Below are 24,773 nucleotides of genomic sequence, written 5' to 3' on the forward strand. Positions count from 1 at the left end.
TTAAGGTCCATCAAGTAGAGAGGTAACATCACCCACATCCTAGAGTTCTACCCATTTTAAGCTTACCGGGTTTGAATGGCAACCTCAGCCATCCATAGCTGTAGCCTTACTTGCTTCACTGCAAGTAAAAATGAACAGACTAGGTTCGCTGAAGCAAACGAATGACCTTTGTTGTACACATTGGCCCAACTCGATTATGTATGGTTAAAACACAGGTGCTTCTTACTTACTGTGGGAATAGAGACCAAGAAGCCAACTTTAGGGGTTAACGTTTTTGTTGTTACTGGATTCGATAAATAGCCCCTTCCTGTACTTGCTAGGTTTCTTAACCAGTAGATCTGTTTGGTCTTTTCAGGTTTTGGGATAAGGAATACTCCCAACAACTCTTTTATTCCTTCTCACTCTGTTAAATAAGCTCAGTAGAATCCTGGGCTCCCCTCGGTAGCGTTGTCTTCCTTGAAGGCAGAAAACCAAAGTGAGACAGTGTATCCAACTGATCAGTTCTTTATAGTGGTTTGGTCCCATCTCTACCAATCCATGACTGTCATTTGATTGTGAGCACAGTTTTATGACTTGTGCATGTGATTTCTTTTTTTTCTTTTTTTAATTTTTTTTGTATTTTATTTTTTTCATATTCTGAATAAAAACCAGTCTCTACCATGTGTATTTTGTGACTTTCCTTGCCCTCCTTGAAGCACGGGTTGTAGACTATTCTGCCTGCCCACGCTAGAGTCTATGCTGTCACATAAAGCCACCACCTGGTTTTGCACATGCCTGTATTTTAGAAATACCAAATTTTAGGAATCTGATATATTGTTTACATTTATTTTGCATTAATATCAATTTTCCAAGATCTCAATGTCTGTTCAGGTCAAACGTTGGGTTGGGAACGTCAATGCAGAGCTTGACATCTCTTGCCAGGGACCTTGGGAGAGCAAGATTGACGCTTAACGCCTTGCCACTAGGTTTGACACATCCCTTCTAATTTCTCGGACTGGACCAACAGGTGTCTGGGACGCTTCTCATTCCTATGTATGCTTTCTAAGTGTTGCCCCTCCCAAGACATCTTTTGATTGAACATTACATCAGATGCTCCTTGATCACCAGGTTTACCTTGTTTGGCAGCCTTCTAGTTCTTCAAAGTAAGTAATTGACTCGAGCTCATGGATTGACAATGTTGTCTTGAATGTACAAGAAACTGCCTGCTTTCCCCTATATGCTCTCTTAATTTCTTTCATCTTTTCCTTCTAGCCTCCCCCTTTCTCCAATTGCCGCAGTTTGTATTCCCAGTCTATGCTTTTATCAGCACTCTTTCCTTCCTCCCTCTGTATTCTTCCCCATTTTCCGTGCTTCGCTTACTCCTTTATCAATTCCTTTCTTTCTCATCTCTCCCTTTCTTTCTCTCACATTCAGAATTCACGCCATGGGTCTTAAAGAGGCTCAGAAGGCATTCTTCCCCATTCGTTCAATCGATGGCGTGGTCAGCCTTTTCGAGTGGGAAGTTCAACGGGATGAGCCAGACCTGATCCTGCTCTCGCTGGTGCTGGGCTTCGTGGAGCACTTTCTGGCAGTCAATCGAGTCCTGCCCACCAATGTACCCGAAATCACATTCGAGCCCGTGCCTGGCTCAGACCCAGAGTGCCCTGCCTACTTTCCAGTGGTTGACTTGACTATTGCTACTGCCCTGTATGCCCGCTTCACTGCGCAGATTCGTGGGGCTGTGGACCTGTCCCTCTACCCCAGGCCCAACGGGGTGTGCAGTCGTGAGCTCGTGAAGAAGGTGTCTGATGTTATCTGGAACAGCTTGAGTCGCTCATACTTCAAGGACCGGGCCCACATCCAGTCTCTCTTCAGCTTCATCACCGGTGAGATACACATCCATAACTGTCAAATAGTAAGTTGCGGGAGGGTTTAAATCTCCTCCACCATGGTTGTGCATTTCTGAATGCCTGTCACTTGCGACTAGCACTTTTAAGTGTTTTTGCTGTTCGGTTAATGGGATCGGAAGTACTCTTTTCATCACTAGTATTTGGAAAGCCTCCTCCCGATGTTATGTTCTATAAGGCCACTAGATCTGTTGGTGTTTCAGCCTATGCTGAACAATGGAGGTTTCTCCAACAGCAAGTCTATTTTGGGGCTGAGAGGACATTTTCAGTGCAGTATACTAGAATCGTTCAAACTGTCTTTACTAGGAATATCAAGCTTGCTGCCAATGCCAAACTGGGTGCGTTCTGGGATTTTCAAACCAGGCGTTTAGTTAGAAAATGTTATCCCTTGCCTGGATATCGCCTGCCCTGCCATCCCATCATTATCCTTTACAAACATATTCTGTTGTGTTTTTGCAGACCTATCTGGGCATGGCAGGGCCCCAATTTCATGGCACGATATGACAGATCTTGATAGGAAAGATCATGACATTACAGATCATGGCATGTCCTCTTTTGACATGTCCAAATACCGGGACCCCACAAACTGGGAGTAAACCAGGGTTGTCAGAATCTTTGTCTGCAACTTATTATGGCAGGCATGAATTGCTGGTTGAGGAGGGAGCATAAAACCCAATTTAGACTCCTTATCATTGGCACAATTAAAGGATTTGGACGAGTGTTGGGCTGGTGCACTGGCCACATTTGCGCTGGTCTTTCCATATTAACACTGGTGCAAATATTGCCATTGTGCCTAAGACTAGCCATATGTGTTCATTGTACTGGGTTTCAATTAGCAATGCAGGTACAGTGACCCAATGTTTGCCAGCGCAGTGAAGGGAATTATGCCAGTGCTTCCGGCAGTGCGAAAACTGACTCATCATTGCAAAATACAGGCATTATAGATTAGCAATATAGACTCTACTCCAGCACAAACCCACATGATAATTAGTCACTGGCCCAGTGATAACACAAGTAATGTACACATGCCCTAAAGAAGCTTCTAGAGCAGTGATCTTCAAACTGCAGGACTGGCCCCTTCAGGGGCCCAAAGGATGCCCAAGGGGTGCACGAGGATCTTCAAAAAGGAGAAACGGTGACTGCAGTTAATAGAAAACAAGCAGATATGGCATGGGGTTGTTGCGGGGCGGTAAAGGGGACACAACAATATTGACTCCAGTGAGTGGATTCTGCAACTATATTTTTACTCAGGTGGGGGTCAACCTAAAGTTTGAATACCACTGTTTTAGAGAATCGTGCTGATATGGCCCACACGGCCAAGCCTGTGTGCATGCTCGCCTAGGCTGGCTGCCCATGGTAGTTCAGCCTGCAAGCCAATAGCAGACACTGCCTCTGGGGCAGGGTATTTACTGCTGTGTTCATTGCTGATGGCAAATTTGCTGCCCGTTGAGGTGTTAGATCACCGCAGGGAGCATTTGTCTCCCTGCTTTCCGGCAACATCAGGTAAAACCTGCTCGGAGAGGGCAGTTAAAGGTGGATATTGGGGGGGGTAAAAGAACACAACGGGAACTAGCCATGTGTGACAAGCACGTTTGCTGGCAACAAGCAGCTATTTATCTAGGCATAATTCATACTTTAATCCTGTACAAGCTAGGCTAAAATGTACATGCCGGGAAACAGAATAAATCGTATTCATCAAAATATTTGCCTTGCAGTGGAATTACCGCTCTTCGTTATTTGCAGGATGATTTATGCATGTCTTTTGTCTGTGGGGCGCACAGTGCTTATTTTGCAGAGATGGAACAAAGCATTAGCCTTCTAAGTGCTGCACACTTTATCAAATGGTGCATGTAGTCAACACCATATCATGAAGTACTCTATGGGGCTTCGAAAGCCACGCAGTGTGTCATTTCTGCATAATATTTTCAGTTAGTCCAATAAAAGATGTAAAAAGCTGTCTGGATTTTGTGTAAATTTAAAACTAGAATAGAAGGCCCCAAACTAATTAATTCACAAAACGAAATGGTAGCTGTCCATATCATCATAATTGCAGGAAATTACCACACAAAATAATCTTCTACAGCTGATTTGCATGCTTCCTAAAATCATAATTATTCATCAATAAAAATACAAGGCAAGGAGGCGTCGTTCTTGCACACCGTGTACTCCATTCAATGTCAGAAATGGTAGGAAAAGCTATTTTAATAAAAAGGTTAAGTGATTGCATTTACAATTTTAGTGATTTATGTAGAAAAGTGATGCAAGATGTGGCACCTTTCCATTTCACTGAAGGGCCTTTTCTGTCACATGGACTATTTATTACATGGTTGATGTGCACTGCCTTAAAAGGTGTTTATGTAAAACTGTCAGTCCTCCAGGAATCCAGGGTGGTGCTGTGGAGCAGCCCAAGATGGCTGCCTAGCTTTTCAGCTCCGTGCGGCTCAGGCATCGATCCGGCTACATCTGCGGTCTCCTTCGCTATCTATCATCATTGCTTTGCTGAGCTACTGCCTACACTGTGGAACGTGTGTTGTTCAAGTTTGGGCCCGATACGACCTTCAGGGACCCAGATGTGACATCCTTGGCTGCGGCTGGCCGTGTGTGCACCCGGGCCTGGCGCTCACCTGACTTCCGGCTTCCCCCGCCTGGCTCCCCAGAGGCCGTTGCCGTAACAACTGCAGAGGCGGCCCCGGGTCCCCTCCCTCCGTGGCATCGGTGGGGTAGAGGCGGGGGGCCCTGAGTGTGCTGCGGAGACACAACACCGTTTGCTGCGGGGGCCCCGTGCGGGGCGGGCGGCGGCGCGGCTGAGCCTGTGCTGGAGTGTGCTGTTACCCCCCCACCCCTCCCCCACCCGCCCACCTGGTTCTGGGAGGCCGTGCTCTTTGCTACGATCAACACCATACTTGCGGCTACAGACTGGCTGCCGCCCATTTGGGAGGACTCTGAGGCTCACGGCGGTCCAGGTGAGAAGCTGAGGGAAGTGAGCACGGTGCCCCCCCCCCCTGTTGTTGCCCACTGTCGGTGACCGAGTGGCACCATCTCTGATCATATGCAGAGCCCCCCCGGGGCCAGACCAGTTGACTCTGTTGCTCCCCTGTGTGATTCACCCCGGATCAGAACATAAACCCATGCAGGCTTGTCCAACCTGCGCTGAGCAAACTGCCCGTGTGTTTAATGAGGCCCCACTCCTCGCTGTGACACCCGCCTCGACGTGTCCTCATCATATGGCCACTACATACTAGGTGTGAGCAGCTCCCTCCCCCCCTCTGTCCCGGAGACCTCCAGTGCTGATGGTTGCGGATCCTGCCCGACATGGCTGACCAGACGCAAGCAATTTAAGCATGTGAAGTGACAACGCGCCTTAGCCATCACTGCCCTGTTGCTTCATTTGCGGTTCTCCACAATTCACAGCTGCCCCTGGGCGACTCGCACGACACATCATACTGCAGCCGCAACTAACTGCCTCCACTACGGCCTGCACACTCTGCTAATGCTGTGACATTGGCGGGAGGACTCCGGCTCTGCCGAGGCTAATGCCCTCCATGCCGCCGTCCTCTCCGCCGGTGTGCCCGCACCATATCCAGGCTTCTTCTTGCTGCAATGCCTATTAGATGCAAGGGAGCTGCCCAAGGGGGTACTATGGACAAGTTCACTAAAGCGGTTCCGCGGGCTGAGCCGGGCCACATGTCATCTTCACGGGAGGAACCCGACTCGGACCCTCACCATGGGGTTGTAACGTCAGATCTCACCACGCTGATGGAATCTATGGCAAAAAAGTTCGCCTCCTTTCATGAAAAATTAGACGACATTAACGCAAATGTTGCCTCACTAAAAACTCGGGTGGACCAGGCGGGATCTAGGATCACTGAGGCCGAAAATAGAATCTCAGTCAATGAGGATGAAATACACATGCTCCAAGACACTGTGGTCTCCCTATCGCGTGACATGAAGAGTGTTAAGGTGAAATGTGATGACTTGGAGTCTCGCTCCCGCAGAAACAACCTGCGCATTATCAGAGTTCCCGAAAATGCCCTCAGGGGCGGATGGAAGATGCAGTAGAAAAACTACTCCAAGACCTGCTGGGTAATCTGGACCTCTCACCATATTTTACAGTGGAGCGAGCTCACCAGGCCCTATCACCACACCCTAAACCAGGCGACAGCCCCAGGCCCATCATCGCTAAGATACTCAATTACTGCGACAGAGACCTCATTCTTCGCCTGTCGCGTGAGAAGGGAGACCTACGATTTGAGGCCCACTCTATTAGAATCTTCCCAGACTTCTCATTGGCGGTACAGCAGGAGAGGCGTCAAATTCCTTGGCGTTAAACTGCTCAGGGAGCGCAACATCCCGTATGCCATCCTGTTCCCGGCGCGACTCAAAATCACCCACAATGGCAAACTGTATTTCTTCACTGTCCCAGACGAAGCAGTGAAATTCATCGAGTTGCAAATACCGCTTTGCGGTCCGAGAGACGACCGCACCAACAACAACTAATCACGAACAGCGTGGCTCATGGTGACTTATCATACCCACTGATCCTTGACTTATGATGTGTTGATGGCAACCTGACTTGGTCCACTCAGCAAACATGGCTCCCTATCACATGCATTTGGGTCGCAGGCTGGCTCCTGGATGGTATACACTGGCCATTCTCCCCTCTCAATGCCAGGAGCTAGCCATATGTCCTACCCTCGCCTGCAGTTTTGACCAGCTTGAGAGTGTTCTCTGGCTCCAGGGGCCGATGGCAAAATCCATTTACCGCAGTAACATATCCAGGACAGCACTTGCTGCCCTACATCATGCTTAAAATGCCGGCCGCACGGCATCCGCGCTCCCCGCTGCAGTTGCAATTTCTAATTTAATTTGGTTGTTGCTAATGTTTGGCCCCTGTTGGGCTGGGGTGAGGGTATATCCACGTTGGATCCGGCCCTCTGACCTTCACCTCCCGGGGAGAGTCGGTCCAATTGGTGGCACCTGTGTTTGGGGGTGGGGGACTGCACTGCATGTTGGGGTTGGGCAGTGAGGGTGGGGGGGCACTGTTGGGGTTGGATTAAAGGAAAATGGCATGGCATGGTGATACATTACTACAACGCAATATACCTGTACAGCAGGTGAATGCAAGCTATGGAATGGTAATGAATACTACTGCAGGGATGTCCCATAATGCGACACTGTCACTTAATATCATGACATGGAATATTTGTGGACTGGGTAACTTCACCAAAGCCCGCAGGATAACTGCCTATGCCCAGCGGCATGGAATTAAGATACTCTTCCTTCAAGAAACTCATGCCCTGGGGCGCCCCGACCTGGGGCACCAATAGTCACTATACAAAGTATTCAACCCAATCCAGGTGGGGATACTCGCTCTAATTCATAAATTAGCCCAATTCCCATTGCGCACCAGTCACATTGACCCCGAGGGCAGATATGTAATCCTTCACTGCTCACTCGCCAATATGGAATGCCTCCTTGTGAACACATATGCCCCTAATTTCGACGCTCCAGATTTCTTTGACGCAATCACCACCATACTCCTGAAGTATATTGGTGTTCCTATCATATGAGGGGGGGAGACATGAACTTAATTCTGGACAATGAGCTGGACAGATCCGGGACCGCCCGTAGAGCCACATCACGTGCGGCCCATAGATTACATGCCCATATGGACACACTGGGTCTCAAAGACGTATGGAGAGCTTTCAACCAGCAGGCGAGAGAGTATACATTTATACCTTTTACTCATCGCTACATGATGGCCTATCCAGGATAGACCCATTTCTCATATCAGGCGGCATAGTGGGCAAGGCCACAGAGACTCAGATATTGCTGCGCACACTTTCGGATGACTCGCCAGTAACACTGCGCATTACACTAGGACAGGACCAGCCTCCCCCGCTCCTCCTGGAGATTCAAATCAGAGGCCCTCCAAGATCTAGTTTCCAGAGCTGAAATCCTGGCTGACATTAACATCTTCTTTTACTGCAACAATAGACCAGATACATCTGATGGGGTACGTTGGGAGGCATTCAAGGTCTTCATCAGGGGGGTGTGCATCTCTGGAGAAGCCGGGGTCCTCAAAGTCATTAAAAATAGCTTGCAGAGGTCGGAAGCGAAGTTAAAAGAACTTGAGAGGGAGTACACCTCTGCCCCTTCCCCGACCACGCTGGCACAGATTAGAGTGGAACTGGAAACATTTTTAGAAGACGAAGACATCATTTGACACATTAGAAATGAAGCCCAAAAGTAGTTTCATCCCTAATGTTAGAAATTCGACACTAGATTTGTTTGAGATGAAAATGAAGAAAGATCTGAGGTTGATGAAATTTGCAGAAGTTAGACAACAAAACCTTCGGAAACATCAACATAGAATACTTCAAGAATTAGCAAATGACAGGACGATTGAGATTAAACCAGCTGACAAGGGGGGCGCAATAGTTATAATGGATGTTGACTTATACAAACAAGGCTGTCTGTCCTTACTCGAAGGTACTAATACTTACATGACTCTTGGGCATGATCCAACAAAAGAGATCCAACGTATGATTGAAGAAGTGGTGAATGAAGCAGCAGAAGAAATGTGGATCAGAGAGAAAACCAAGGATTTTCTATTGAATAAAAATCCAATTCTTCCGGTATTCTACGGATTACCTAAAGTTCACAAAAATCTAACAAATCCTCCATTCAGGCCAATTGTGGCAGCGACAAAGTGTTTTTGATCCACTATCTAGGTACCTCGATAAATTACTTCAACCAATTATTCAAGCAACATCAACTTATCTAAGAGATACCACTGACATGCTAGATCAAGTTGAAGAAAATTGGATACTGTTCACACTTGACGTACAATCTTTGTACACATCAATCCCGCATGAAGGACTGGAAGCTCTAGAATGGCTGTTACTTCAACAATAATTTTTTCCACCCAATAAAACCTTTGCTATTCAACTTGCCAAGATGATTCTTTATAACAATTACTTCAGATTTCAAGGTCAATATTATTTACAGATATCGGGAACTTCAATTGCCCCGGCATATGCAAACACTTTTGTTTTATTTTGAAACTCAGCATGTTCTAGATAATCTAAGATGGTCAGACAAACTGATAATGTTATATTGATGACGTTTTTGCAACATGGAGTGGCACAACAGTGGAATCGGGAAGTTTCATTGTATACCTGAATTCATGTAACAGCCGTATTAAGTTTACTCTTGAAATTGGAACACATGCAGTACATTTCCTAGATACAAAGATCTACCCAGTAAATGGGAAATTGCAAACGACGGTTTACCGGAAACCCACGGATGTGAATAACAGTTTATTCTTCACGAGCCATCACCCTCAACACCTTAAAAACAATTTACCTCTAAGCCAACTGCAAAGAATTAAACAGATTATCTCAAATGAAAATACATATGCGGAAGCAGAGAGTGAATTGATTCTACGATTTGAAGAGAGGATTCCCGGAAAGAATTCTAACAGAAGCGAAAGAGAAATGCCAATTCAAGAACAGATCAGATCTTCTGATTCAAAAAACTAAACAAGACAAGGATAATCCTCCACTGATCTACCTGTCGCAATACTCCACCAAAAGTACACAAATTAGAAGGACATTACATAAAAATTGGAAAATTACTAGATTGGACCCACAACTCTGTACTCTGTTCGCAAAACCACCGCTAATGGCCTATACAAGAGGGAGAAATTTACGGGACTCACTGGTAAAGGCAGAGAGAACAAGTACAACACAACAACGGTTATTGTTGAAACCAAAAAAAGGAACATTTCCATGTTTAAACTGTAGCCAGTGTAACAATGTCCAAAAAGGTCCAATAATCAGACATCCATACACAGGTCAGAAGATCAACTTACAACACTTTACCACCTGCGAAAACAAATGTGTAATATATGGACTAATTTGCCCATGTGGCAAATATTATGTTGGCCAGACGCTGAGACGGGTGAAAGACTGCATCTCGGAACATAAGTCTAACATAAGAACAGGAAATCTGAAGTCACTGGTTACAAGACATTTTAGAGATCACAAACGCACAATTTCACAACTCGAATTTGTTGTTCTTGAAATCATTACACGACCAGCCAGAGGAGGGAACCTACAACAAATCCTATCCCGTAGAGAAATGTTCTTGGTACACAAATTAGATGCCTTAGAACCTAGAGGCATGAACGAAGAGTATTCTCTGGATGTATTCTTATAAAAAACAACAAAGAAATAGTGATATGATTAGCACTTGTTGCTGTGAGAAAGGTTGATTGATGTCCTTTATAGTCGTTTTCATATTGTTGTAGAAGTAATAATCAAGGTGAAATGAGGAATAATGGAAAGACAGTCTGGAGCTTAATAACCTACATGTATTCTGCACATCGCTGTAACAAAACAGTATGAACAATGTGTCGTGACACCATTCAGTATAAAAGACCAGAATTCCACACCATCAGATGGAATACCTCTATATACACTATCAGATATAGAACTCATGTCCGCAAGTGTTTGTAGACATATCCACTCGTTGAACATTATTATTCCCAACAGTTAGATGTTTTATACCACCCGCGTTAATTGAACCACACAAGCTTTAGTGTGGGCAAAGTGTGGGATAAAGTGAGAGATTAAATGGCTTTTAACTATTTAAGTCTTTGTAGGTCCGTGGGCACTACAACTCCCAGAAGTCTAGGACATCACGTGACGGAGATCATATGTCACATGACATTAAATCTCACGTCACATGACTTTAAATAACCAAAGGTAGTGAGTGAACCGTGTTACCCGCGAGAAGGCTGTAGGACATATCTTTTGAGGCGAGGAAATCACTGACATATCTTTTGAGGCGAGGAAATCACTGACATAAGTAACAAGGTGGATGGACCAGTATCTAAAAATGACTGATACTTAGTTGATTATTCAAAACACTTACACTCGTTATTCTTCGTGTAGATTTTTTGAGAACTAACGGGAATCGACTCCTGTGCTGGGACTGTTAACATTGTTATTTCCCGATACTGCAGCACCACACAGGTAACACACTGACTTTTTAATCTAAACTTGTCGAATTGGAAAAGCGTATTATTATAGCCTGACACATATTATTATACTTTGTATAGAATGTAAGCTGACTAGGCATTACGGTGGATAAACACGACGACACACGGTGTATTACAGAATCTGGAAACACAAAGGCCTTGACAATAATACACAGGTAGGAACAAGGATACTTACCCTTCTAACACCATAGTGACGATTTGATCTAACCATTATCTAATACACATATCACTATTATTATTTTCAGAACATATGAGAACTGTCTCATAAGATGACGTTTCCATCATTCCACATCGAAATGGACATTTGAAGTCCTAAAGAAAAGAAAAACACTGTTTTGTGTTTGGATGAGAAATTATTTGTTGAAACTTATATTTAGAGTATTGTTGAATTATCAATATTATTAGGAAACACTGTGTTTAATGATATGGTTATTGCTCCTGAAGAAGAGAGGCACACTCGAAACGTGTAGAGCTCCATATCAAGAATGTTTTTGTATTTTATGTAACCTTAAGTGAATTGAACTCTGATTTTGGTTTAAAATAAGTACTAAAAATATCATGTGGATAAATAATTGTTGTACAACATTGTGTTTATTGAAATTTGATTTCTAATTAAGAATTACAAAACAAAATGACTTACGAATTTAGCTGTTCTAAAAACTTAAACTAGTAAAAATTGTGACATTTATTTAAATTTTGGTTGGATCTTTTTTCCAATATCAAGAGGTGTGCAGGGGACGGGAGTTCGTAATTAATAGGAATTCTATGTTTTTTCACTGGAAACATTTGAGACCCATGCCCGGAGGGAGATACAGTACCATGCCTGTCCCGTAGCAGCCAGGAAATACGGTGAGGGGGACAGACAGGGGAGGACACTATCCAGACTAGTTTGTGCAGAGGGTGGCAGAACTCGCATTGACTGCGTCAAAGACGCAGGGCGCGCTGTGCTGGTCTGACCAAGGCATCCTCGAGACATTCACCGCGTTCTATACAACACTGTACGGCCCCCAGCAAGAACACAGCCCACAAAACAGACATTGTGCATGGCGCTCCTCTCCCGCGCGACCAGCTTGATGCTCCATTCATCTTCGACGAGGTAACCACAGCCATCTCGAACTGTCCGGCACCAGGCCCAGACGGTCTAATTTTGGAGTTTTATCAGGAGCCAGGATGGCTGGCACCCAGACATGACTCCTAGAGGTGTGGAACGAATCACTTAGGTTGAACACCCTACCCCAATCCATGCGCAAAGCGCTCATAACTGTGCTTCCCAAGCCGGGCAAACCGCTGTCTCTAATCAACACCGACATGAACATTTTTGCTAAGATTATTGCGAATAGATTCCTCCCCATTATGACCCACTTAGTTCACCCCGACCAGAGTGGTTTCGTGCCTTTCCAATCCACAGCCCTCTATCCGCCGGTTATTCAATGTCATGTCCAGAATCGACCCCAATGCAAGCGCCGTAGCGGTCACCCTCGATGCCCAGAAGGCATTCGACATGGTGTTGTGGCAATATATGTGGGCTGTACTTCACAAAATGGGAATTGGCCCATGCATGATATCCTATATCAAACTGCTCTACACAAACCCCGTAGCAAGAGTCCTTGTCAACTCTAGGGTCTCGGCCCCCTTCGCCCTCCATGGAGGCACCAGCCAAGGCTGTCCTTTCTCCCCAATACTTTTTGCGCTTGCTATTGAACCCATGGCTGACAACGTCAGAGACAAACATACACGTAAAGGTATACATCTGCGTGACACCCCAGAGATCATCTCACTATATGCAGATGATGTGCTTCTCTATATCAGAGACCCGGCTGCCCACTTGGACCCGATTTTATACGGGACCTAACAAAAATCGGAACATTCCCGGGCTTCACCATAAATTATACCAAATCTGAATCTTCCCGCTCACGCCGACCACTTCTCAACCAGCTCCGCTGATCACCAAAGGGCATCAGATACCTCGGGGTTCAGGTATCCCTCACTGAATCTTCACTATTGGCTGACAACTACGTGGCTGCGGCGCAGCTTGCAGAGGCCCAAATTTCGAAATGGCGCAACCTCCCGCTCTCCTGATCGGGCAGACTGTCCCTAATCAAAATGATAATTGTCCCTAAGCTGCTCTACGTCTTTGTTAATGTGCCGATCTGGCCTGGGAGGCGATACTTCAAGAATCTACACACTACATGCGCCCAATCTTTGTGGCACTCTGGCGCGGTTCGTAGGAAGTGGCAGCATGTGACTCTTCCATATGAGAATGGGGGCTTCAAGCCCAACACGCCACACACTGGTATGCATTCACTGATCCTCCCCCACAGGTGAAACTCGAGAAACTAGCAAGTGAAGGAGTTAACACCCTCTCTATCATACTCCACCATACATTTCATACTGATGCCCCGGCTGACCCCGTAGCGGCAACAACCATGGCTTGGAAGCGAATACTATATACACAACCTGGCCACCACCCGTACTACAAATGGCTGCCCATTTGGCAGTTCCCAGGCCTCAGCCCCACACACGACAAACTCCTAATGAGAAACTGGTATGACTTGGGATATCGGGTCCTGACCGATTTATACCCTGATGGGAAGTTTATCACCCTGCAGACATGGCGTCCCGGTCACTCCGGCTCCGCGCTGGAACTATTACAATACTTCAGGTTGAGAGCAGTAGTCCGTGCCTGGTGGCCTTCATACCCCGACGAACCCCCAGACTCGCCTGAGATCCACTATATAACCAACTTGGCCGGGGCTAGAGGGATAATATCCTCGCTGTACAAATTGCTGATGGCCAACCCTAAGGATGTGCTACAGATGGCACGCGACATGTGGAGTGGTGAGCTGGGCCTGCTCATCACTGATGCAATGTGGAGGAAAATGTGCATACACACCCGTACCACCTCCTTAAATGCCATATATAGGTGTATACAATATAAGCTCCTGAATCGATTATATTGCACGCCGCACAGGTTGGACAGATTCGCACACAGCCAGGCTCACGCTTGCCCCAGATGTAAATCTACAGATGCGGACCACATACATATGTTTTGGGCTTGTGATGCGCTGGGCCCATACTGGAAAGCCATAATAGACGCTCTCTCTGAAATAACAGTGTCCCACATCTCTCCTGAACCATTAGCTGTACTGTTCGGCCTGTGGGATAAGCCCGAATTAAGAAAATTGTCCATGTTTTTGAATGTCGCCATCATGGTGGCCAGAAAATGCATATTACAGTGTTGGAAGCGCCACTCCCCCCTCTTCATTTGAGATGTGGCTGAGGGGCCTCACCTGGACTCAAACGTGTGAGAAGGATTACATCATTACCCTCCCGCTGACCTCTCGCCCCAAGAATGTATGGACTGAATTTTGCAGCTATCTGAACAGCAAGGAGGACTTGGAACTACTGTCACCCCCCTACACCCTCCAGATGAAGTGAACTAGACTGTTGCTGAGACTCACGGAACTGCAAAACGGAATGTCTACCTTCATTTGTATTTCCCATGCACTATAAACCATCCATGTACCTGCAACTGTATATATCAAGTCCTCCAGGAATCCATAAACTCCAATATTAAACAACGTTTCACGGGGATAAATTGTATAGTGAATTTACATTTTATCCAAAAACGATTTTATTCCTTATTCAACTCTAATGAATCCGATTTCTATAGTAAATTCCAATTTTATTTCTTAGATTTATGTGATCCTGTTGAAAATGTAAAGAACACATTTGTAAAGATGAATTCTGGAGGTTGGTTTATTGCGAGTAACGCAAAGGTTTTTGACTAATGCAAATTCATAATAAATGGACCTTTGTGTGTTTGTGCATTCATACGGTCAGTCATTCTGTCACATGCTCTACTGATCCATACATTGGTTACATAAACCCGTAAGCCTTTTTTTTCCGTTTTGTGCGAGTTTACATCTCTCACATTCAGTTGAACAAATATCAAACCGGGTACCAGCATGTTTTGTCAGAACAGCAATTTCCAGGAACTTCTCACCACTCCATACCTTTCAATTTAACCATAATTAGGAGTAGGGATTCTCAGAAATGTCATCTAAATATTTTTAGCAGCTACAATTTTGCCATCAAAGTAGGACATGTGTAAATCTAAGCCTGTTTTTCTTTTGTGGTACTCATTTAATTTTCCTCTTTCAATATAAAGTTGATCTAATGCTTTTTTTTTTTTCAGCATTCAGTTCAGACAAAGAAAAGTTTCAAAGAACCGAATAGTATTTTAGCGTATGTTCTCTATATTCATGTAATTTAAGCGTCAATGAACTGACTTAATGCCCTCAGTTTCGCGTTGTAGCTACTCTGCCCACGCCCACTTAATCTCTCCCTCTTTCACTCTTCTAGACACCTTCATATTTGCTCCCTACTCTCCCCTGAGACCCATCCAAGGCCCGAGGGGCTTCAACCTGAAAGCGCTGTGGATTCATTGCACATATGTAGGAGGCACTCTGCTTTCTGGTTCCTGAAGTATGTTGCGCAGGAGCTGGGAGGGGCTTTGTTGCAGAAGGTAGTGTGGACTGGAATCTGGAGAGGGGCTGCAGTAAGAAAATGAAGCAAAACATTTTTGAATGCAAGGATTTGTATGTGGGTGCGTGAATGAGTGTATGTTTGGGTGCCGTGTGTGAGGGTGTGAATGCTGTATGGGTGCGAGGGTGAATGTGATTGAGTGAATGAAGAATTAATGTCATATGAATGCGTGTGTGAGAATTAATGATGCTGTATGACTGCTGATGCGTGCGCACCAGCTGGGCAGCAGGGCTCTGATTTTGGAGGAATGGGTGGGGGAATGATTTTGGAGGAATGGGTGGGGGAAGCAGCCAGGAGGAGCTTTTCTTTACTTTTTTTTTTTATTTTTTTTTTTTTATTGGTGTCATTCACTGTGGCATGGCGTTCATTTACTGGACAACAATGGGGAAGGCAAAGGATGTGAGCTGCTACTGTCACTGGCCTAAATTTGGTGGGTCCATTCTGGACATGTTGCTTTACTGTGGCATGGCACTTTTTACTTGGCGTCAAGGGTGAACAAAGTATGAGTGTTCCTACATTGTATTGCCACACATTGGAGGGTCCAGTCTGGGCTAATTTCTTTATTGTGAATTTGTGGTATGGAATTTTGTGTTGGGCATCCGGGGTAAAGGCATTGCAACGAGTCTTCCTATGTACTAACGCACATTGGGGCGGCCTATCTAGACAAAACCTTCACTGTGGGATGGCTGCTTTTTTTTTTTTCTTTCTTTCTTTCAACTGGGCTTCATGCGTGTTATTGGCTATCATTGGCAGGTCGAGTCTGGACATATTTTCAATCTGTGGCATTGCATTTGGTACTGGTAAAGCTAACCGAAGCTGGAAAATGCTCCTGTGCAATGTTAATTTATTGGATTGTTCATTACCCTAAAAAAGCTCATTGCAAACTGTAACTGTTTACCCAATTGCATAGATAGTGTTATGCTATATTGATTTATACCGTACACCCCTACCACTTGCATGGTCTCCAGGCTCTCAGGTGATTCTGTAAAAAAGAGGGCTGGGTAGGTTAGTGTGGGAAGAGGGATAGGATAGAGCTTGTGCTGTACTGTTGATGCTTGCAGAACCAGGAGAAACTGGCGTCTATGCGTGTCGGCTTGCTGAGTGTGCTTTGATTCTCTGCACTGGCTTGTTGTGTCCGAGGGGTAAGTCCCAGTGGAAGCGTTTTGTTTGTGGTTGTTTGTGGCGGATGTGGGGTTTGTGTATTTTGTGTAGTGTTGCTGCCCTTTAGGACGTGTTTAGTACTTGGGAGATATGCGGGAGAGGAGCAGGGGTGGTTAGTACAGTGGCAAAACCTCAGAGTGTAGTTCGCTTTCAACACAGGCAGGATTCAGTGGGAAGCAGTACCCTATTTTATCTGGTGGCTATACACGGAGATCCAGCTAGGTTAAAGCACGGTGTCTATGCTCAAATGTGCACCTAGATTCAATACAGTGGCTACACTCTAAAATTCAGCTAAATGCAATGGTGTCTATACTGAACAATTTAACTAAATTCGATACAGTGGCTAGCTTTGGAGCACAGCATGATTGAACACAATGGCAGGAATCGCATCCTAGTAATAAAGTAATAGAGTAGTGGCACGATTTCAGAAGCACACCACTGGCTGTGCTTCCAACTTCTACACCCTACCTGATAGTTGCAATAGACGGCTGTGTAGAGCTCCATTGGCAGACAGGAAAGGGAGAGGTGCCCTTTGCTTTATAGCCCATAGCTGGCTGCCAGGCAAGTCTTCCCTTGTACGCTCAGTTAAGAGTAGCTTTCTCAAAGCTCATCCAATCCGAGTTGGGGGAGGGAGGGGCCAGAGGACGAACAGAGGGGTAAGGAAGGCCCAACACTGCGGAGAGGCGGCGGCATTGCTTGGAAGCCTGTTGGTGGAACGGATTCCATGGGGGCTTACCCGCTTTCATGGAGGGTCTGCAGTCACCTCTGGTGTTCTGAAAATGCATGATTTTAACCCATTATCATTTCTCATGGGGAGATAACCTCATTGAAGCTCCTTGTTGGGTTTGGGTCCCATGCTAAGCTTGGTCACTCCCACATGTTCAAGGAAAAAATTTACATTAGCCCCACTCTCCTCCCACAATTTCAAAGAAATCACCAGCCACCACTAGTTAAGTGACATGTCCTTAAGCAGTTTCGAGTGCTGTGTATATGCTGGCCTCTGTTGTTCTCCATGGCTCTGCTTTACATAGCGGATTCCCTTGGGATATTGCTGGTTTGGGTTCATAGGAACCCGGCCACTCTGAAGTTTTGGGTTGGCTGGTCTATTTACCTTCTGCTGCCTGGCATGCTGGGATATGTAGTTTTCTGGTGGAAAAAGCAGAAAGAAACTGACCAGCATCATGCGAGACGGGTATGATGAGGTAGTTAACGCAGGTACTCTGGTAATGTAAGAATGGACAGGAATTGGGCCGCAACCCTCCTAACTGCCACATTCCCCCTCTGAAGTAGGACCTGTTGAAGCTTCCACCATGCATGCCTCCCACCCCAGCTTGAGAGGGGCCTGCCCTCTTGACTGGGCCAGAGCACTGACCCTGTAACAGTATCCAGAATGAAGCCCCAGATGTAGGTATGCTGCTTGTGTTTCAACTAATGGCGTCAGCCCTGAGAGCAAGATTTGGTTGAGGGTTGCTGGAGAGCTGTGTGCGAGAAGTTGGTAGAAGTGTAGATTTCAGGTGGTGTGTCTGTGTCAATGGAGGAGTGTGCTAGATAGTATAAACCTGGGGTATAAGTGGCTAATTGATGCATGTAGCCCAGGGTGAAAAGGAGAACTGTGAACCTTCTAGTGAGAGTCACCAACACTCGAAGCCACATATAACAATGAATTAAAGCCACAACACAGCCCTATCCTCACGTGTCCGGCAGTGGCCTCTACAAAGAGGTTCAATGTTCCCTTTTGAAACTGTCAAACCTGTGTCCTGCCGTCTTGTTCACTCTTGCTCGTTTGCACTCATGCCCTCTTGCCAATTCCGTGCTGCGTCTCTCCTGCACCCACTGTCCTGCACCCTCTGTCTTTGCGTGTCTATCATCAAAATGCCCTTCAGGAACTGGAAATGCCATACTTTCCTCAAATCTTGGACTGGTCTGTGGATCGGTTAATACAAGAAAATGAGCCCTGTGTAGAAACTAGTTTAATTCAGTTTGTTGCAAAACCGCTCAGTTAACTAAGGCTTCTGCTCAGGGCACAAAATGTGCACTCTCCACTACCCGTTGGCTAGTGATGATAGTGTCTTGGCGAGCAAGAAAGGGTGTGCATGTGTGGAATTGAGGTGGCAAGTGACTGTTTATGGCTGGTTAGTCAGGTGAACATAATATTTTTACCCCTGCTCTGCTGCATGGATTCTTGTGGGATTACTAGTTCAGATTCCATGAGAACAGACTCCGATCTTTCTTTCTACAAAGGGTGATAAAAAGGTACTGTGTAAAATTGGTGACTTGTCATGCAGAATAGTAAAAACATCCTGAACAGAAATGTTGAGTGGCAGATGGACCATAGCTATACGTTCCGTTAGAAATGGCACCCCATGGATAGTAAAAATCCAAGTTCTAATGTGGTGATTAAGATCTCAATCCCCCAAGTAATTTTTGTGACCTTGTGTTTGCAAATAAATCCCTCCCTGGACCTTTCCTCTTCATAAACCTACATTAATAACATTTTTCAAAATCTGTATCCCTTGCATATTCTGGTACATGACTTCACTTCACTTTGAAATGAGTATTACACATAACGTCGGTACAGATTTCAGTTCTTTATTTGTTCCTTCTTCTGTATTAATTAGTCATCCTATACTTTATTTTTCACGTATGGCGTTCATGAAATTCGATAAAAGTACGTAGGCAGTTTTCAAAAGTTATTGCAATAAAGATATACATTTATGTTTTAAATAAAAAAGGTCTTATGTGCAAAAGTAGCATGACACTAGTATACGTTTTATTTAAAACTGTGTTAAATTGCTCATCTGGCCCTTGCAAAGACCCCGGAAGCACTTGCATACCCCCACACCTATGTATGGTACACACATCATGCAACATGCCTGGGTTCCCTTTCTAAAGGTTGAAATCCCAGTATAACTAAAGAATTTAGATACATGTTCCTGTACCATCTGTGCTCTATGATGCCCAAAGGCTTCTTCAAGCTCTATACAAAAACTATAAAACGGCCCCATGTAGAACTTCCATCTTCTACATTTGGACGTCCCACAATCCATCCATTAGTCACCATTACACACAACAGTGATGAACATTTTCTTTCCCCTCTCCCAACCCCCTTCCAGCACCTGAAACCTGGAATACCGCAATACCTTGAAATCACAACTTCTTTGTCCTGGCTACTTTTTATACTGTGTCCATCAACTTACCATAACTATGGGCATCTCATCAGACCTGTACACTGCCTGTCCTCTGTTTTTGCCTACGTTTTATTTTGTGTAAAGTGCACAGAAGAGAACTATTGTAAAAGAATCTGGATTCTGTTCTAGCTGGTATAATCTTACAAATTGTCAGATCATTGATTGAGCATGCTTTGGCATAGGTTGCTAATGGCATGCATGTCAAAATGAGGGGACAGCAACTGTCTGGGTATTTATGGTAATTTATTAGCACATACTCGTGAGTAACCAAGAACCTTTTTAAAAGAACAGTCACCCATGTACTATTTCTCAATAAATCATAAGTACACCTGCTTTGCACCTCATGGCAATGTATTAGAACTGTATTTTCTACAGCATCACTTACATTTTGATGCACTTATGACTGCGATCCACCCTTTTCACCACAGTCGTCTTGATGTAACGCAAAGTCCGAGATTGATGAGTAAAGTTTGAGAAACCATGCCTGCATTTCCCCCCCCCCCCCCCCCCCAAGAGTTTTGGTCTGCATATAGATTATATTAGGAATTGGTGTCCTGAAAAAAGTTTGACAATTCAAATGCCCATTTCAGAGAGATCTCTGTCGCATGCGCAATAACACCAATTTTCATGTTCAAGCAGCAACTGGGTATACACTGCAACACAAGCTGCATGGAGCTTAAAAGGCATACAAAAAGGACACACCCATATGAACTGAGCGCCCGGCTGCCTCGGGTACGCTTTACAAATGCCCAAAAAAATAAACAGCATGCTACAATACCAACTGCGTTAAGCTTAAATCGCACAAGTACACACCAATACAAACAAGAGGAAAGATGTATAGGACGCAAACAACAATTTTCTATGAACACTAACTGGTAACAGATTTGATTGCATGCAAGTATGCATCAATAGCAAAACCATGCATTGAAAACTAAAAACTGCGTAATGGAAAGGATAGAAAGACTCAAATTGTATTTATTACACAAGTAGTAAATTACATAGAAGCATGAATGTAATGCGTAACTTATACGTCCAATAAAACAATACACACTAAAAAAAGTGTACAGAAATGTACAATTTATGTATGAAGAATACGCAAAACTTGCACTGCATAGTAAAACTTAGTCCTCTTAAGGGTTTAATATATTAAAATCTCTGTAGTTGATTATGCATACCTTCAAGAATAGTACATAAAAGTAAACTATTGCTGGCATTGGTTAAATGTGATCCATCATCTCTAAAAATGCTTGAATTGTTAATTTTTTATGTTATAGTGAAATATGCAAGGTAGTCCATGTAGAAACAGAACTTGCGATATACATCTATTTACAGTCGGTTCATAAGGCTTTATTCGACACGTGTCTTTATCACAGCAACAATAATGCAGCACAGTTAATAAGTATAACACATCTGTAACACCCTAGGATTAAAATCGCTAAAAAACGTTAATTTCATCAAGCATGGATACAGAAATAAATAAAATACAGCAAGAAGGTTCTTAAAATATCCCTGCAATCTTTGTGTCCAATAAACGTCTGATCAAATAATTCCTTTGAACCCATGCTCTGTAGATGAATCTCGCCACAATATGTACTATGTTTCAGTCGGCAGCTGTTTTGCATAGCAAGAATGCTTGCAGTACTCTAGACACGCAGGCGTGTTGTACCACACAGTGGACTGGTATCTGAATTGGAGTTCTTCCAGTTGCACATATATGTTGCAATCTTGTATCTGTCCTGTAAAGTGCTTGAGCTCAGTCTGGGGATATCGAGTCAAGCTATTCCTCTAATATAAAATCGTTTTTCAATGCCAAATAATGCGCCCCTGCTTTCGCTCGTAAACCAAGCTTTCAAGATGTACCCACAGATCTCTCTGTGCTGCGTCTTTGACCTCACTCCTTGTTTGTACTTGGCGTCCCCGATTTCAGCCACAAGCTGCTTAAATTAAGAGCATTCAGAGCGTATCCACCTGCAGAATCTAATATATGGTTTAGAGTCTCTCTATATTTTTTAGGTTCTGTTGTTGCCCAGAGCCTGATCCCATTTAAAAAAAAAACGGGCTTGGGGCTGTTCATTTTATAATTGGCTTCAGTCTACAACCCATGTGCAACGGGCCATTTGGGAAACATTTTCAAAATGTTTTCAATGAATGCCAGTTTTTGGTAATCATTATGACCCCTTAACTCGACACCGTACAAAACTGCTGTAGCTGTTTGTACTTTGTAAATTTCAATTGATGGTGATACAGCCCCTCCATGATAAATTTATAAATGTACTCTTTTTGTCCTTATGTAAAGCGCTTTGGATTAAAGAGCTATATAAACCCTAATAAAATACAAAAAAAGTTGTCCCAAGGTCCAAGGTTGTACACGATTTTTATCTAGCGGACCAAGATCCAGTATTTAAGAACTTTACTCGAATCAACTTCCAATGACGAATCACAGGGTTTTGATCTTTTTGGCCTAAACACCAATACCTTTTTTGTCTTTTTCTTTATTCAATGACAACCTCAGTTGATTGCAGATGTTAACAAAACGGGCCAAGCTGCGTTTTAGCCTCAAGGGTAATGTTGACCGCAGTATTGCGTCATCCGCGAAGAACGGTGTCCGAAACAAATCACCACCCATCCCCGGGCAATCTAACTTCTCCCCAACGCATTTGGTAGTTAATTCTATGATTACTTTGTTGATCTATAAGCAGAACAGCGGTGGGGCAAGGACACAGCCTGGCTGCGTGCCCCTGTCTACTTTAAGGGGATCAGTTGTTTCCCCGGCTAGACCGCACAACAGCTGTATTACCTGTGTATAGTTGGTGGATGATAGCCAGTACATTGTCGGGCACCTCTTCTTGCCAAAGTTGATCTCTCGGAACACGATCGATTGCAGTCTTCAAATCTACAAACATGGTGTACACCTTCATTTTATTTAGGACTGTATTTTTGAAAAATTAAAAATAAACAAAAACCTTGATCAACTGTACTAGTCTCCTGCTGAAACCCAGCCTAAAGAGGATTGTGTGCTTGCACCTTTTTGAGGATTACGTTCGAGCCGTTTTTCCAACGGCATTGCAAGGCATAAAATAAGCAGTGTCGCATAACAATTTGCTATGCAATTCTGTAGTTTTGCTAATCAAATGAACACTTGTGTAGCAAAGTTAGCTATGTAAATTGCCCTTTTCAATGAAAGCACAGCTCACCCTGCGTTCCTCTCTTGCTGTCAGTGCTCTCTTCACCCTCTTTTCCCTGTTCACTTCAATAGCTAATGGAGGGAAAGTAAAGTAGTAGTCTTATCCTCCATCCGCTCTCAAGTGCCAAATGCATGTGTAGAGTGCAAGAATATTTTTTTCAAATGATTGCAAACCATAAGTAATTGGGATAATTTTATTAAGCTTTTTAAATCCTGTGTGGCAAAGACAAGTATGTGTTATTCAATTCCATTCCTAAAATGTAACTTGTTAAATAATATATTATGACAGTATTAAGACTGTTAAACCTTGGAACGATGCATGCTTTACAGCAAAGTTTAGGCCAGTCTATCTGAATTTCATAGTGTCAACTATATTTCATTTTGTTGGGGAAGATGAATCAGGTTGACTAGTGAACGTTTGAAAATGTACATTATCACATGATTTTGATGGCTAACCTAGTTCTGTGTACAGGTTGCATTCATCTTGCAACTGGTGCACAACCCATACTCGAACCCATACTCTTGACATTCTATATTATCACCTTGTTGCTTTAATCCAGGGACCCTGAGAGTGCGATTAACACGAACTACAATATTCCACCTAGTTTAGCCAGTTCTCTGCCTGCTACGCAATCGACTCTGCTTAGTCTTTCTTTCTTCTTGCATAATAAATACACAAAATGAACTAAATGCTTGCGCAAAGTAGTGATCAATAGATCCATCCAGTCTGTAGATCTACTGCAATACCAAACACTGTAGTTAGCCTCTAGAGCTCGCTTTGCTTTATGATAGTAATATATATTACCACCTACAGGAGACAGCTGGGCAAACTGTTTTCAGAGCCTTTTTAAAAAAATCCAATCTATTTATTTGTGTCCATTCATGCATCTTTGGCTTGCAAAGTAGTTTCGCCCACTCAGTCCAGTAGATTTTACGAAGGGTGAGTAGCATTTACAAGAGATGTTTGAAACTTGTATTTAACATCTACTTTGTTTGCATCAAATGTCAAATAAAAGTTTCACTGTGCATGGCTGGACTCTGGGTGGCAGCAGTGTGCCAAACATAAAGTGGGTTTGTAGCGACATGCACCATTTTACAGAAATCACAATATACATTTGTTCTCCTCCGTTGATATAGGTCGAGTGCATTTCTCTCAGGTTGAATAGGTAAACTAAGTTACCCGACCTGCAGGTCTAGCTGAAGATTAAAGAATTTGCAAGTTTTGACTCCTCACTAAGGTCTTATTTCAAGCTGTAAGCAAAACTGCTGAATTGTTGCTCATTTCATGCCTTGGGTACAACTAACATCCAGTGACATTAACAAAATAAGTACAAAATTGCTAATCCGATGGGTGTGTTTGCTAATCAAAAACATTTTAATTGGCAAACTCTGCTAATCAATTTTTGAAAACTAATCTATGCCTTGCATTGAGTAACTTGGCCTGTAATTCTTCCACCCTTCTTATAAATTGTTACTATTTCGGCTTTTACCAATGAACCAGGCACCACATTTAAATGAATCGCTGCTGAAAATAGCCTCCCCGGAATGGGTGTCCAAATTTGGGCCTCATCTTTTAATAAACCAATCGGACTGGTCTGGCCCTGGGTTTTCGGTCCTTTGGAACTAGTAATTGCATCTTTAACCTTAAGGTAATCATTAGCCCCCTATATCAATTGTCGGCCGGTCCCTAACTGGGGCCCCAACAATATTCTCATTGACTTCAACGTCTTCATATAAAC

At 44.1% G+C, this 24,773-nt stretch overlaps 1 protein-coding gene across 4 annotated transcripts in view; it reads left to right on the top strand.

Moving 5' to 3' along the window:
• Positions 1–24,773, top strand: part of MEN1 (menin 1) — a 134,852-nt gene that overhangs the window by 24,641 nt on the left and 85,438 nt on the right. For all 4 annotated transcript variants that reach the window (XM_069645024.1, XM_069645026.1, XM_069645027.1 and 1 more), the window contains exon 3: positions 1,414–1,865. In XM_069645024.1, the coding sequence (XP_069501125.1) occupies positions 1,414–1,865 (452 nt within the window). The remainder of the gene's footprint in view (positions 1–1,413; positions 1,866–24,773) is intronic.

Source organism: Ambystoma mexicanum, chromosome 2p, assembly GCF_040938575.1.
Source record: "Ambystoma mexicanum isolate Mex_15411 chromosome 2p, UKY_AmexF1_1, whole genome shotgun sequence".
In the NCBI taxonomy this organism is placed as follows: Eukaryota; Metazoa; Chordata; class Amphibia; order Caudata; family Ambystomatidae; genus Ambystoma; species Ambystoma mexicanum.